This window comes from Sinocyclocheilus rhinocerous, unplaced genomic scaffold, assembly GCF_001515625.1.
Source record: "Sinocyclocheilus rhinocerous isolate Xijiao unplaced genomic scaffold, SAMN03320098_v1.1 scaffold362, whole genome shotgun sequence".
NCBI classification, from domain to species: Eukaryota; Metazoa; Chordata; class Actinopteri; order Cypriniformes; family Cyprinidae; genus Sinocyclocheilus; species Sinocyclocheilus rhinocerous.
The window spans coordinates 145714-160999 of NW_015639507.1; the positions used below are offsets into that span (position 1 = coordinate 145714).

Genomic DNA, 15286 nt, shown 5'->3' on the forward strand with positions numbered 1-15286 from the left:
ATGCCTTCTGCTTAAAAACAATTCAACAAACCATGTTATATTAGCAATACAAACTCACATCCAAGGTGTCTGACTGAGATTTATCAGAGATATACTGCCTCAGACCAGAACTTTGACTCAAACAGACAAACAAAAGCTTCAAGCACAAAGACTTTGACGGCTGGAAACAAAAGCACTCTTGTTTATGTTGTTTTTCACTCTTTATTTTTGACTTTCTTGAGATATTTATGCAATGTTTGCAAGTAATGGACAACAATAGGCTTCAAAGAGTTTTATTTAAAACACTGCAAATACTGTGGTCAGTATATCCACAAAAACTTTGACAGTTTTGCACAATTTAAAAGATATTACTGTCAATGAAACTGACTGAAAAAATTGGAAAAATGTTACAGGGGGGAGCATCCGTTTTGAATAACCATAAAATAAAATAAAAAACATTAAATAAAAACACAGAATCTCTACAGGGAGTTGAGTACTGTAATTACACATGAAGCTAAAACAAGTGCAACACGGTCCGATCCTTGCTCAGATGATCTAATTTAGTTCAGTCTGCATGGAGAGTAGACATACAAACAAACACTTTCATCTCAATCGAGAGCAAAAACAGCACGGACGAGACACATCTGTGTGGGCGCTCCATTAGCGGACTCAAGCCCTGACCGCAATTCCTAGAATTCCACAGGAAATCTCATCAAAGCAGAACAAGGAACTTTGAACTTCAGATTTAGGGTTGATTATGGTGACCTAGTTACAAGTTTCCTTGTATGGGCATGTAGGCAGGCCAGCAAAACAAGAATACAGAAATTTCTCAGTTTGGGTTAAAATCCTTTTGACTTTTGCAGTGTGATTTCAGTAAGATGTGCCAAGATTGGCAGATTGTAATTTGACACACACAGATTAGAAACTAAAACAAGTGTTATTCATAATAATGAAAAGACAGAATGAAAAGGGAAATGGCAAATGTAGCCATAAGTTGTCAACAGGTTGGTAAAACAATTCTAATACATCTGCCAGCAAAACAACACTGTATCTCACTATTACACTGTATAGTTTTAGAAAAAGGGTCAACTTCATGGCACAGTATATTCGTCCTCTCCCTCTGGAGAGCTTAACAGAAGAAGGGCAACAGTCTGATCCTCTCAGTATCACTGTCGCTGTCCACTGCCTGTGGTGCTGAAGACAGACGGACTACACCTGACTGACTCATTGTAACTACATGCTTTACATAAGAGATCTGGAGATCTCTGAGAACACAGGTTGGTAAAAGTTTACAAGCCTTTATGTACAATCTGACCTGGTTGTAAAACCTGCACAACATCATAATTCAACAACCATTCATTCCAAGAAACTTCCACACTGCACCTCAGAGTCTATAGTAAATATTTTCCAAACTTCACTCATGAGCTCTCTAAAACACAATGACATATCTTTCCAGAAGAAAAAAATGCTCTCACTGCTGTTGGGAAACATCACAAACAAGGAAAAGAATAGAGCAGGACACACAACAAAGACACTGACACCTGGAGCACAACTACAACCTATATTCATCTTTAAATAGCCTGTGCATGTGGATCAAGTTCATGACAGTATGAAAAAAATCTCGCATACTAACCCGAATTATCCAGCGTGCTGTCTGTCACTCACACATGTTCTCCATCCAGCGTCAAACTAACCGCAGGAGCCGCTTGGCAACGGAGCCAACAACAATAGAACAAAGTGTAAGTGCGGAGTGAGTAGGGAGAGAGATAAAGACCCCTCGTCCCCCTCCTCTACACCTCCTCCTGTTCCCTCCCCATGCCTGCTGCCGATGCTTTATCTTCTCCGCTCGCTCATGGAGACGCGGGGCTTCATCCGCCGCAGGTACGCGCTTTACGCACCGCTTTACGCGCAGTCGTTCGCCACCGGCTGGCTCTCCAAACACTCGCAGGCATCACAGCCCTGCTTTTCCAACTGAAAACACTCGATTAGATAGAAAAAAATCTACGTTATTGTCGTATCTTTTATATTGCGAACGCTCTACGCGCACCAGCCACATCTCTCGGAACCGCGATCGGTTTTTGCGTATTTTGTTGATGTGCGTTTTTAAAACGTTCTTCTGTTTTATAGCGATTTACGACAGCACCTGGACCCGAAGCATTTCGCTTTTGACTAAAACCGCGCGTTTTGGCGCGAATCTGAAGTCGTGTGTTGGTTGGATATGGACGTGTTTTTCTTTTGGGAGTGGCAGCGAAACACAATGGAGCCGCTGTGATCACTCATATAACCGCTTGGAACAATGTGATGGTCGCTCACACGAGTGTTTTGCAACAAATCTGTGTCAACAAGAGGCAGGTTTATTGCTCCTGCCCCTCTCAGCCTCTGTCCTGTGGTTCAGTACCTGCAATGCTGCAGATAAACTGTTTTTCTCCTCTCTGCATTATGACAAATCAGGCCAGGCGGTGTGTCGTTCAGCGCCACGCACATAACGCGCTGGATGCACGCAGACAGCATGCTGGGAGAACTGAAGTTCGATTAGACGAATGAGATCTTAACTCACAAACTCTGATCACTCTTTTTCAGCGTTTGTAACTGTAACATACTTAACATCGGGATGGCCTCAAATACAACTTGCAACTTGCAAAACATATATTTAGCATTTTATATATATATATATATATATATATATATATGTGTGTGTGTGTGTGTGTGTGTGTACTCAATTTTACACTGAGAAATTTTTTTGAGTGAATTTGAGTTTGTTTTTCTCCTTGCTTCAGTTTAAATGTACACAAATATAAAGCAATCCTGAGATGTAGTAAAGATACTATAAAAAAAAAAAAAGTATTATTACTAAACATGACCTGGATACTTTGTGAGATTCACCCTCACAAATAAAATCAACAACAAAGCATGATTTTACCACAGAACTAGTCCACATAGTCCGTATAACCTGTCCTTATAACCTGCAATTCTAGTGTACAGTATATTCGATATATTCCATACACCATGAGTGCAAGAACAGACAAGTCTTTTATCAGTCTTTTAAATATAACCAAACCTGGTTACACAGGTTACAAGGATTCTCCACTGGATGGAATTCATATTTGAAACATCTGGCAAAGTCTTCCAGCCCAGTTTGACCAACTTATTCAGGCCCAAAAAAAAGAAAAAGAAAAAGAAAAAAAAACAGTCTCCGTGAGTTGTTTTTATTTTACTTTTAGACTAGACAAACACTACCTGGCCACCTTGTTTAAAATGCATGCAAAACCAAGTTTAACAGCAACCAAGTCTGACCTGCCAGCCATTTAATTCTTTAGAAACAACGCTTGAAGAAGTGTCTGCCATCAGCCATTCAGACAAACAACATTTGGCAATACACAAATGAAAAGTTTAGTAATCAAAATGCATGAAAAAAACCACACATGAATTCAGATTAAACTTCCAAAGTTTTTTTACAGTGCAAAAAGATGACAGCCAAAAACAGAACTGTGTAACAGCTGTATATGATGTAACACAAGATAAATCTCAAACATACCGTCCAGTGAGAGCCAGTCGTGTTGAGAGGAGGGCAGGGCAGGCAGGGCACGGGCTTTATACTCAAACACCACTGAATTGGAGATGATTTGACTGCTGGCTGCCACCTGCAGGGTCACCAGGCCTGTGTCATGAGCTTTGAAAAGAAATGAGAATTAAGAATTTTATGCCTGCAAAGAAACAGCTTACAGTTTGAAGTCCACACATTAACAAACCATTAACAACTTTAAGAGTGATGGCTCAGAGTATTTTTGTTTTTATTTATTTATTTAGTTACGTAACAGTGGAATTTTAATGAGTTCTCTATGACAGCTGTTAAAGAACAGTCCTTTGTTTGTTCACAAAGACCACATGATATATTCATGGACTACAGTATAAAGACTTAACAAATAAAGTATCTTTGTTAATTGTTTTTCAGCATGGAAAAGACTCTAAAAGAAGATGTTAGTTTGTGACTGTGCTAAAATACCTGGGCAGTAACAACGTAGCACCCCGGGCTGGATGAGGGAGGCTGGAACTGTTATCTGATCAAACAGACAGGTATATTCACTGCTGGCCTCCTGCCATGGACCGGTGATCAGCACCTTCACACCACCCTGAGAAACATATACCAACATTATATATAAATGAGCATAGTTTCCTTTTTATGTAAACTGTTCAAACTTGCAAAGTTGAAATCACCCCAAAATTGGTTGGTTACATTTACTGTGTTTTCACTGTCAGATTTTACAATATTCTCTTTTAATATGACATGTCTTTTTGGTCTAAATTTGCAATTATTTTAAATGTCAGTACACTACAAGAAACACTGAATTAAAGCCCATCTCTGATGATATCGTTTTCCAACAAGGAAAATGTCACAGAGAAAAAAAACCAGGGGTTGTGAGAGCTGAAGGGTTGTTGTGGTGAGGTCTAATATCCCTCTGTCTATATTTGTCCGACTGCTTCCTTGCCAATGGGCATGTTAATGACAGGCTGAGCATGTGTCTCATGTGGCCCAGGGGCTTCTGGGACAAATACATACATCACTTGTTGTAGAGAAGACCCTGAGTTTGGATTCAGACCTCACAAGACTCAAATCTATTCCTGCATTAAACAGCTTGAGGCCAATTCCCATGTTTTCACTCCACAGGTTTCCACAGAATTAGAAAACAATAATTTACAAATTCCTTCATGTACCCTACCCTTTATTTACTTAAAGGGACAATTCACCCAAAAATGAAAAATCTGCCATCATTTACTAACCCTCAAGTTGGTCCAAACCTGCATGAGTTTATTTCTACTGTTGAGTAAATGATGACAGAATTTAAATTTTTGAGTAAACTACCCCTTTAATATTATCTGCTTTTACTATGTTTAAATTCATTCCACAAAATTCTGCAGATTTTTCCCCATCCAAATCTGTTCAGAAATTGCAAAAAAAAAAAGTCTGCAGATTCTATTTGGACCTACACATTTGCTTTTCATCTCTGCTGCCCCCTGGTGGCTATTATAGCACACATCTACGTAAAGCAGTTGAAATGCTTTTTTTTTTTAAGCTCTGCAGAGGTGTCAGGAACTCACCTCAGGATAAGACCACTCTGGAGAATAGTCCGTCACCACAAACAGCCTTCCGGTAGCCTGTAACATTCCCATGTTTCCGTGCGCCACAGCTGCTGACACGGCCTCGGCCATCTGCATGTATGCCAGTTGTCCTGCCTCGCCTGCCACTGCCCCAGCTTGCGTAGACTGTGGGCTGCAACAGGGCTGCAGGCAGAGGTCTGCAGAATTGTACCCCCTTGCCCCATGAGCTACTTCGTCTGCACCTTGTTGCGCAGCATTTCCAGAGGAGACCTGCCCCTCTGTTCCCGAATGGGTCATTAGCTGATGGCTGTAGAGAGCATTGCTGCCCCCCACTACTGCCGTACCGCTTCCACCCTCCACTGAAATGAAGTCATTGATGAGATCTGAGAACTGATTCCCGAAGGAAACGTCAAAATGGTCCAGGTTGATCTCCATGGAGCCTCCTCCGCTGGTTCCACTACTGCCCAGGCTCTGGTGGGTGCCTACGGTGCTAAAAAGCCCCTGTACCAAACCGGCTCCTTGCAGGAGCGGCTGGAGCTGTTGATGGGGGCTGTTTGTGGTTGCATTTCCTTCGGTGTCATTGCACAGCGTTCCACCTTCTGCCCTTGCGCTTGTTCCTCCAGATCCTGGCCCGACTCCACCACCTTCCGTTGGTTGCTGGAGGTAGTGCTCTGCGCCACCTACACCCTCAGTTTCTCCTCCTTCACTAGGCTGCAAGTGGTCCCCTGGTTTCATAAGACCATTCGAGTCCTTCTTTTGAACACCTCCTTCTCCTTGTCCTGCTCCTATTGGCTGTTCCAAACCACCCACTTCTTCATGCTCCTGACCTGGGATTGGAAAGCGGTTCTGATACTGCAGAAGCTGGAGCGACCCGGCCTGTCCATTCCGTTCGGTGGGAGAGCCGCCGTTGCAGTTAGAGGCAGTGTGCTGGCTGGGGTGGGTATGGTGATGGTGGTGGAGATGCCCATTAGTTCCTGTTGAGTCTATCTTGACGACAGACAGGCCCATGTAGGCATTGGAGTCGTGAGAGTTCTGGGTCGAACTGGAGTTGTTCTGGTGGGTCTGGGTTTGGGACTGTGGAGAACCTTGCAGGAAGAAGCTGGAGGAGTGACTCTGGTGGGCCAGGTGAGAGCCGGAGATCGATTGGCCATAGCCCGCTGCTGACATAACACTGGATGGATAGTCTTGCTTGGCATCAATTGCACTGAAATCCATCTGCTCAAGGGTAGTGCTGGGACTGAGTCCACCTCCAGACGGCAGCAGTGAACCAGTGGGAGTCAGAGCCAGGGAGTTTTGGGCAGAACCGCCGTTTGAGGAACCAGAGATACCAACGGCACCTCTCACCACTTCTCCAACCTGATAGCCAGCCTCTGTAGCCAACTGTTGTTCAAATGACATGTCCTCCGTTTTGATGTTCTTCACCAGAGAGGCGTTGAAGCCATAACCGTTGTCGTTGAGTGGTGGGGAACACCGCAGCCCTCTGCTACTGCAGCTGCTCCTGTTGCGCTCCTCAGTTTTCAGCCCATTTCCACCATAGGTCTGACCTTGCTTGGGGTTGTTGAGGAAGCAATCGGGGTCAAAATTCATATCCGTCTCAGGCAGCTTGATACTTCCAGATTCCAGGTTACTAGACAGCACCAGTTCTTCAGACACGCTGGCCGTAGACAGCATAGAAAGTCCGTCCGTGGATCCTGCGTCTGCTAAACCCACTCCAACCGCTCCAGCAAAGGCAAATTTGTGACTGTCGGCTGTCACTGCTAAGACCAGACTGCTTGAGGCTGTGTCAGGACCCAAGAGGTGAGTGTTGGGGTCTACAGTGGGGGACATGCTATAGACAGGGTCTCCAGAGACCTCTGACATGAATACAGTAGCGGACTGAGATAGGCTGCTCATTACCGAGGCTACGTGGCCCATTCCTGTCACCACGGGACTGTCGGCTATATCGGGGTCAGAGTTTAGCCCACTGCTAATGGAGACGGGTGAGCTCTGGGTGGTATCTGGCACTTCCACCTGGTTGGATGAGGACACCTCCATGCTGTTCTGGTGGAGGAGCGCTGGCTTGTGCACCTTGCCGTTCCTTTTCTCTCGGCTGCCCGTTCCACCGGCACTGTCGCCCCCTGCCCTGCCATTTTTGCCTCTGCTGTGGCTGTGCTCCGTCTTTCCCTCTGACACGTCATTGTTTTGAACCTCGGAGTGGGTGCTACTGTAGGCGCCTCCGGTACGTGGGTCCACTTTCGGGGAGATGATACGGTGTTTGGCACTGTTGCATTTGTGATGCAGGCTGCTCCCAGCACCTACAGAGACAGAGTAGACACATTTTAAGTTACGTTATAATATAAATGTAACCTAAAAATAGCTCAACACATAAAGCTAAGCCATGCATTTTATTGGTTTATGATTTATGAATATAGTTGTCCATCTGTTTACCAGAGAAATGTACTAATGTATATTTCTAAGGAAGTGTTATTTAAAATACATAATAAATAAGTGAAAATAAAAATCCCATAAATAAAATAGAACAAGATTAATACATAATAGATATTTAAAAATATATAAATAAAAGGAAATAATTAAAATTACATTCAAATAAAATATAATGTTGGAGATTGTGAGTGAAGTGACTTCATATCATTTTCTCTTTTAAACTGTCTGATCATATTTGTGATATGTGGTGGAGAATATTTATTTTCACTTGAATCAACACCGTCATCTGTCAGTATGATTTTAGAGAAAATTAATGCATTGGTTTCATAATCTGTTTTGTTCAGCGTAAATGCATTAATCAATGTCTGACAGTAATTTATGGTGGAGAAAGGTTTGTACTCAGCTTTATCATTTTTACTTGACTCAGTAGTACCATCTACTGGCCATAATTTATACTGAACCTGATGGAAAGGGCTCTCAGTAGTCCTGAATGTCCACACTTAAATAATATACGGTCAGATTTATATTTTTACAAAAATCTCATTTATACTACCTTACAGTGTTAGATAAGTTGATTAATGGCTCTCAATAAATGGACCCACATGCATCCTTATAGAAGGAGAATTAATTAGTAGTCATACAATAAGAATATAGTGTTATAAAATGAACGTGGACAGAAGCTGTGATCATTTGGTATTGGAAGAGTTTTAGTTCATCTTGAAATCTCTGACTTAGCTGCAATGTTTAATAATGTTGAGACACCTTTACAAGGTTTTTTTTTTTTTTTCACTGTGAGAAACAATTGAGCTATAATACAGAGATATCATTTCAGGCCCGTTCCCTTACCCAGGTTTCCCGTGCAGAGGCAGTTGTGAGTCCGGGGAGGTGGTTTGGTCTGGTGGCTGTCCAGAATTTGCTGCACGAGCTGCTCTGCTGAGAAGCCAGTGCTGCTATTCCCGTTGCTGCAAGTCCACTTGATGCCATGAACTGCCGGGAGAGAGGAGGAGACACAGACGTCAGCCAGACAGCCACACAGACCAGCACCTCGCCAGCACCCCCTCTACTGACACTGCAGGGGAGAGACAGCCAAACTGCCCCAACACTGTCTACACGCTGTCACTCATCATTGGCTGAATTCATGCCTTTTCCTACAGAAATGTTCCGGGTTGAAGCATCTGTGACATGCTTTGGATTACCTCTGATATAATTTTGTTAAACGACAACATTTTCAACTAAAATCAGAAAACTTTCTATGCGTTTTGGCCGTTCATTCACACGACGACAACAGCATTTTGAAAACTTTTGGAAAATGGTTTCAAAGTGCAAGTTTTTGAAAACAATACTGTTATTGTCTCTGCAAAAAACAGTGATGTCATGCACATACGTATTACGTGTTCATGTAATATTTCTTTACCAAGTGACATCGCCAACTACTGGCCTGGCATGCATAATATAGCGTTTTTAGTCGTTTTCGCGGATCCGTGTGAGCGGGGATTGATTTGACAATATTGTTGCATGTTTGCAAAAAACGCAACGGAAAAAATGCCTGTTTTTAAGATTGTTGTTGTGTAAACGTACCCTCAGTTTGTAAAAACAAAGTTGTGTTTGCAGTAATGCACTTGCTTTGGAAGTCTACGGTTTAAAGGTTTAAAAGCAGAATGTTTAAAGCGCTAAAATATTTTTTTCAGTACAAACATAATTTTATTGAGCTGTCTAAATAATGAAATTCTGTTAATGTGAACCTTGGAAACTTGCGCAAAAGTTACTAAGTTTACCTGCTATACCTGGTGATGGCAGGACGTTTGCATAACAATATTTTGGAAATATTAAATATAACCTGGCCCAAATGTAATCTACTGACTAGTTTGCATTTTCGAGCTTATCTGTAGGATTTAAACATGGTAAAACGCATTAAATTGAATATTAATGCATTAAAAAGTAAACCAAAAGGCAAATTAATTATTAAATAAATTAATATTCATATACTTGAGGATGTGTATAACTTATCTTAACTACAGAGTTCTGTCAGTGCAGACTTCACATAAGCCTGCAATAAACTTTGCACAGACAGGATTATTAATACATAGTTATATGGAACGTATACTATCACACTAGTCCATGTTCATGTGTATAATGTATATTAAGCATTTATGCAGTGCCTTAGCCCACAGACTTTCACTGTAAGTGCATTACTGTACACAAGGCTCCCCTGCCCCTTAAAGGCAGAGTAAGGGATTTCTGGTAGCCAATGGTTATATTTGAAATCACCAAAACAAACACGCCCCTACCCCAAAAGGGTCTTGCCCCTATTTTGATAGCTCCGCCCCACATATACGTACGCAACCCAGGCAACGATTAGTTCTGTGAAACAAAGCAAAACCAATGTTACACCGTGTCTACACCGGACGTGAGCGGCGCGGCGCAACAAATCCCGACAGAAAACTGCTGCCGGGTTCTATTTATGACGTGCTGACACACATTTCAAATGGTTTTCAACGGTCGTTTGATCGCGTCCAGTGTAGGCAGACTTTAGCTGTTGTAGACACGGTGTTACTCACCTATTGAGAAGAAACAAAGCAACCTCGGCGTCCGATCGCAGGCCTCCGCTCCTTGAGTTCTCTCCAGCGCTGGAAAGCTGATCCGATATTTACACGGGTCCTACTTCTTGCCTTATCGTTCCGCAGACGTTTTCCTCTTTTGTTTTTTATCCGCCATCTCTATCTTTCTGTCGCTTGGCTCGGCTAATGTCCGTCCCATGCACTGAAAGCTCTCTCCTCCACATCATGAGTAGACACGCCCCTTATTGCTGATTGGCTACAAGTTTGTTTTGCGATTCGGCCCGAATCAGTTTTTAAAGCGTTTTTGAAAAATCACTTACTCTGCCTTTAAAATGATGCTCTCTGGTAAACGACTAAATGTCACAGATGCTGCTCATAGAGCATAAAACTTGCATTCAACTCGGAACATTCCCAAAGTGCCACAAAAATGCTCTACTTCCTTTTAACTTATGAGTCGTAACTCAGGTAACTGTGGATAAACAGGTGCTGTTTTACTACAACCGCCCCAAACAATGTAACTATGTAGTTTCATAAAGCAAAACAATGCAACACTGACATCTGCAGGACATTTTGAGATACTACAACTAATAATGCACGCCACAAGCCTGAACCAGTCAAATACCTTTTTTACTCTCTCTCATCCTGCTGTTTCATGTGCAGGATGTTTTAGTAATGAGGCTCTGGGTGCAGGTTTAATGAGATGAAAGCATCACACATCTATATGATAGAAAACACAGCATGGAACTGTGCACTCCATCTACTGAGAGCATAATTTTTCATCTTTCAGTCCAGAAATAAACATCACAGTCATCTGACACAATCCAATTAGAGACACTCAGAGAAGAACTTCATGATTTTAGTCAATACAAATCAGTTTGTCTCAGTGAGAGAGTTGCATTACACAGTAGCTTACATATCCATCATGCACATTCATGTGTATACACACACACACACACACTTGAAGATATATATTTGTATATATATTCATATGTATATATATATATATATATATATATATTTTTTTTTTGCATTGACTTTTTCATGAAAATTAAATACATTTTGCCCTCAGATTTTCATTCTTTAATTATAAATAAATAAATAAATAAAGGATATTATTTAAATTGTTGTACTGAATTTATCAATGAAATGATTTTTTGTGTACTTTATTAAAGTAATGAGAACTGAATGAAAATCATTGAGAATCAGTGTTATTTTAGTATATTTGTATTTTCATATTTTTGTATTCTAATTTTTTGTTTTGTGTTTTTGTCATTTTTATTAATGATAATGATATTATTATTATCATTTTAAATATGTATATAGAGTTTACATTCATTTTTATTTCACTTTTAGTTTCAGTTTCAGTTATTTTAGTAGATCAAGTTAAACTAAATGTAAAGGAGAAATGTTGCTTTGGTATCCGAAATAAAATAAATTCATTTGATTTCATTTCTGTTATAGCTTATTTTGCTTCAAAACACAATTTTTAATGGTTTTAGTTATAATAATTATAATACAATTATAATAACCTAATTGAGAATAATTTGAATTGCACCCAAAAACTAAATATTCTGAACATTAAATGTAGGGGAAATGTGTTTAATTTACATAAGAATAAAATAAGTTACATTTTCTTCATGCAGTATATCAATGGTGTTGCTATTCTTTCGCTGACTTTTAAAGACATTTTTACCTGAATTACACACATCTAACCAGAATGCCCCAGCACATATATGGGCCACATCAGGGCCATTTTATCTGAACGGCCTGTGTCATGACTGGTGAGAGCAGTCAGCCACCTCGGAAACTTGAGTTCCAGCTCAGATTCCCTGCGATCTGCTCCTGTCACCAGAAGGTGTCAGTCCTGCACCGTCACTGAGTTTCACTCGCGGAAGGTCATTCAAAGAGATGATGATGATGATGATGATGTAAGAAGCTCTCCTGCCCTTTCAGCGCTGCACTACCATATCATCAAGTTAATGACTCATTGATGTGTGTTCAGATTTAAAAGTCACTCTAATATTACAAGAAAAATAACTGCTGTGAATGTACAGAGAGTGTCGATGTGTGAACAGCTGGTTTTGTACAGTTAAAAGCACAGGAGGCTAGAGAATGGGGATATCTTTTTTTACTGACATGCACCTGCAGCACAAATACACCCCTTTGAGATTTTTTTTGACACTTTAAAATGTCTGAATGTCACTGAATTAGATACAAAATATGAAAGCAAATCTAATGCAATGACATTCAGATATTTTAAGTGTGATTTAAGTGTCCAAATACTTTTTGAGACCACTGTAGATACAGATTAATCTTTTTTGAAATAACCATGAATATATAGCTATTAAATAAATAAATAAATAAATACATAAACAGTATTATTTAAAAAAAAATCAACCTAAACAATGTAATTTGTGAATATTTATTTATTTATTTTTTAAAATATATGTATTTATTTTTGATTTAATAGAAAATTATATAAATTTGTATAAAATAACTGAAAAAAGAGCACATGAGATAATATTTAGATTAATTAATTATAATTATAATATAAAGTAATAATTATAATTATAAAAAATACTAATTTTAATTAAAATATACAATCTACTAAAACATCCAATCAAGCTATAATTTTGTGAAAGTGTAAAAATAGTATTTAATTGTGCATATTTAGATTAAACAAAATGCATAATCTGAGCCAATCATAAATTAAATCATGGAATGAATGGAATTATTACAACAACGTTTAAAATGTCATTTTTTTCCACAGAATTAATGGTGATTTGATGGAAATGAAATTTGTTGGTTAAAAAAAACACTGCTTTTGAAACACAATATGAAAGGAAATGCCACGTTTTTATAATGCATTATCTAATGCAATGACATTCAGTTTCATGTTTTTATATTTTATGTGTGACTTACTTACTTTTTGAGGCCACTGTAGATACATATGAATCTTCTCTGAAATGACCATGAATATATAGCAACACTCTCAACCAAACTAGCTTAACATGATACAACTGAATATTTTTTTCTATATCAGGTATTTTATACCATTTCCTTACTAATACACTGTGTAGACAACACTCACACATGGGTTTGAGCTGCCCGATGAGTTCTTCCTTGGTCCATTTGGCCCACTCTTTCTTATCCGTGTTGATGGAGCAGAGGATGGGCCCGCATGGTTTCCCACAATCCTCTATGGCGGGCACGTTCAGGTAGTGAACCAGCACAATGTCAGGGTTCTGAAGAGAGAAAAAGAAAAAGAGAGAAGCTGATGAGATGAAAGACCGCATATAATGAGGGAAGAAGGAACTTGAAATTGACACAGAAGGAGACCAGCGTCAGGACGAAGCTCCTGCTCAAAAGAAAGTCCAAAATTTGGAGTTTATGGAGAGGAATTAGGAAACGTGTCTTGAATAAAACACGGTAAACCATGGTAACCAAACACATACTGCAGTGGTGCTCTTAGATTGTGGTTTGATTGATTTTTATTATAACTAACAAATGTCAGAGTTGTAGTTTTTATGCATGTTTGAGTTTACCATTCCGACCAGCGTGTAGAGTTCTGAGTTTCATTCTGCGAAGCAACTATTTCAATTGATTCAAAGTTTCTGAAGAGCATGCTTGGGATGAAATATATAAAAAAAATCAAAGTAAACAATATCATTTGCAAAAATAATATTTTTATTATATTTTATTAGCCTATATTTTTATATTTATCTTACATATTTATGAAATTATATTTTCATAAAATTTGTTGTTGCATATAACATTTATAATATTTTTATTATAATATTTAATTCCAATCAATTGACGTAGCCATTGACTTCCATAGTATTTTTTCCATACTACAGAAGTTACCAGCATTCTTCAAAATATCTTCTTTTGTGTTCAACAGAAAAAAAGAAACTCATACAGGTTTGGAACAACATGAGCTGTGTAAATGATGACAGAATTTTCCATTTTGAGTGAACTATTCTTTTAATTGTGAATTTTTAGAATCAAAATTCATATAATCTGAGCCGATCATAAATAAAACGCTAGCTATAAATTTACAGAATGAATGCAATTATTCCAAAAATGTTTAAAATGTCATTTCTTCCACAGAATTAATGGTAATTTGAGATGTGATGGAAATGACATTTGTTGGTAAAAAAAAAAAGAGGAAAATAAAAGGCTGAATTCTGAACACATTCATAACAATTTTACATTGCTGTGAATTGGTAGCGTATGAATTTATACATTTTCATATATTCTGCTTACACGCTGCTGAGGTTTAGGTTCAGGGGTGGACCTTCATGTCTAATTTTCTTCTAACAATCATCAAATTCTATGAATTCATACAAAATGGCCATCTCATAAAAGAGTTACATTTCTGTAACTATTGAGATCAGGCTAAAATTGATGCATGACATGCATGTCCACTGATATATAGTGGCAGCAGATTAAATTAGTGAACCGATTAAAACTAGTGTAATATGAAACGTGTGTTTTACAGGAGTCCAAAAGTGCGTATAGTTAAAGAGACGCCCATATACAGCATCCATAGAGAAAGTGAAATGATCCCATGCAATTACAACTCCATCTAAACACACACACACACACACTCCAGAGAATCTCAGCCACGGTGGAGGAGCAAACGTGTTAAACGTCAGCTCTGTGAGATGTTTTGCGTTCGGTGGCATGGAGGTGGGAGTCGTTAATTGGCAAGCACGCGTGAAAACACAACAGTCTCCCATTCTTCGCCCGAACTCCCTGGAGCAGATGCCCCCAATTAACTTACCAACTTCACAACACCGCAATTCATGCCAGCTCAGAATTACAGCCATAAATTATCCTAATTGACAGCATAAGAGTAATAGGTGTTGTTTAAAGCTCAGCCACTATAAGCATGAGTCGTGGGTGTGAAGGGGATACGTGGAGCTTTGGGGGCAGAAATCCAGCAGCTTCGAATGACTAATCAAACTGAAATGCACAGATACACTCAAAGGACACGGCTGATACATATAGCTATGCATATTGCACCAACAAGAAAAACACCCAGGAGTGGTGTGCATTTTATGTTCCTCTAGCCGAGAAAGTTTAGTCAAGAATCACGGTTCATACACTGCAAAAAATTATCTTCCTCAGTATTTTTCTCTTATAAAAATCTTTTATAACACAGGCAGTGAAGTTCTTAAATGAAAGATAGGAAAGAAAGATTTTTTAATTTATTTTTTTCTTCT

The 15286-nt window shown here is 39.3% G+C and overlaps 1 protein-coding gene across 7 annotated transcripts in view; it reads right to left on the reverse strand.

The window, feature by feature from the left end:
- Positions 1-15286, reverse strand: part of LOC107751174 (calmodulin-binding transcription activator 1-like) — a 324185-nt gene that overhangs the window by 14896 nt on the left and 294003 nt on the right. For 6 of the 7 annotated variants that reach the window (XM_016566809.1, XM_016566808.1, XM_016566807.1 and 3 more), the window contains 5 exons: positions 13150-13303; positions 8347-8487; positions 5077-7370; positions 3983-4109; positions 3515-3649 (listed from right to left, as the gene is read on the reverse strand). In XM_016566809.1, coding sequence (XP_016422295.1) covers positions 3515-3649; positions 3983-4109; positions 5077-7370; positions 8347-8487; positions 13150-13303 — 2851 coding nt within the window. The remainder of the gene's footprint in view (positions 1-3514; positions 3650-3982; positions 4110-5076; positions 7371-8346; positions 8488-13149; positions 13304-15286) is intronic. The other variant, XM_016566811.1, reaches the window with a different exon arrangement.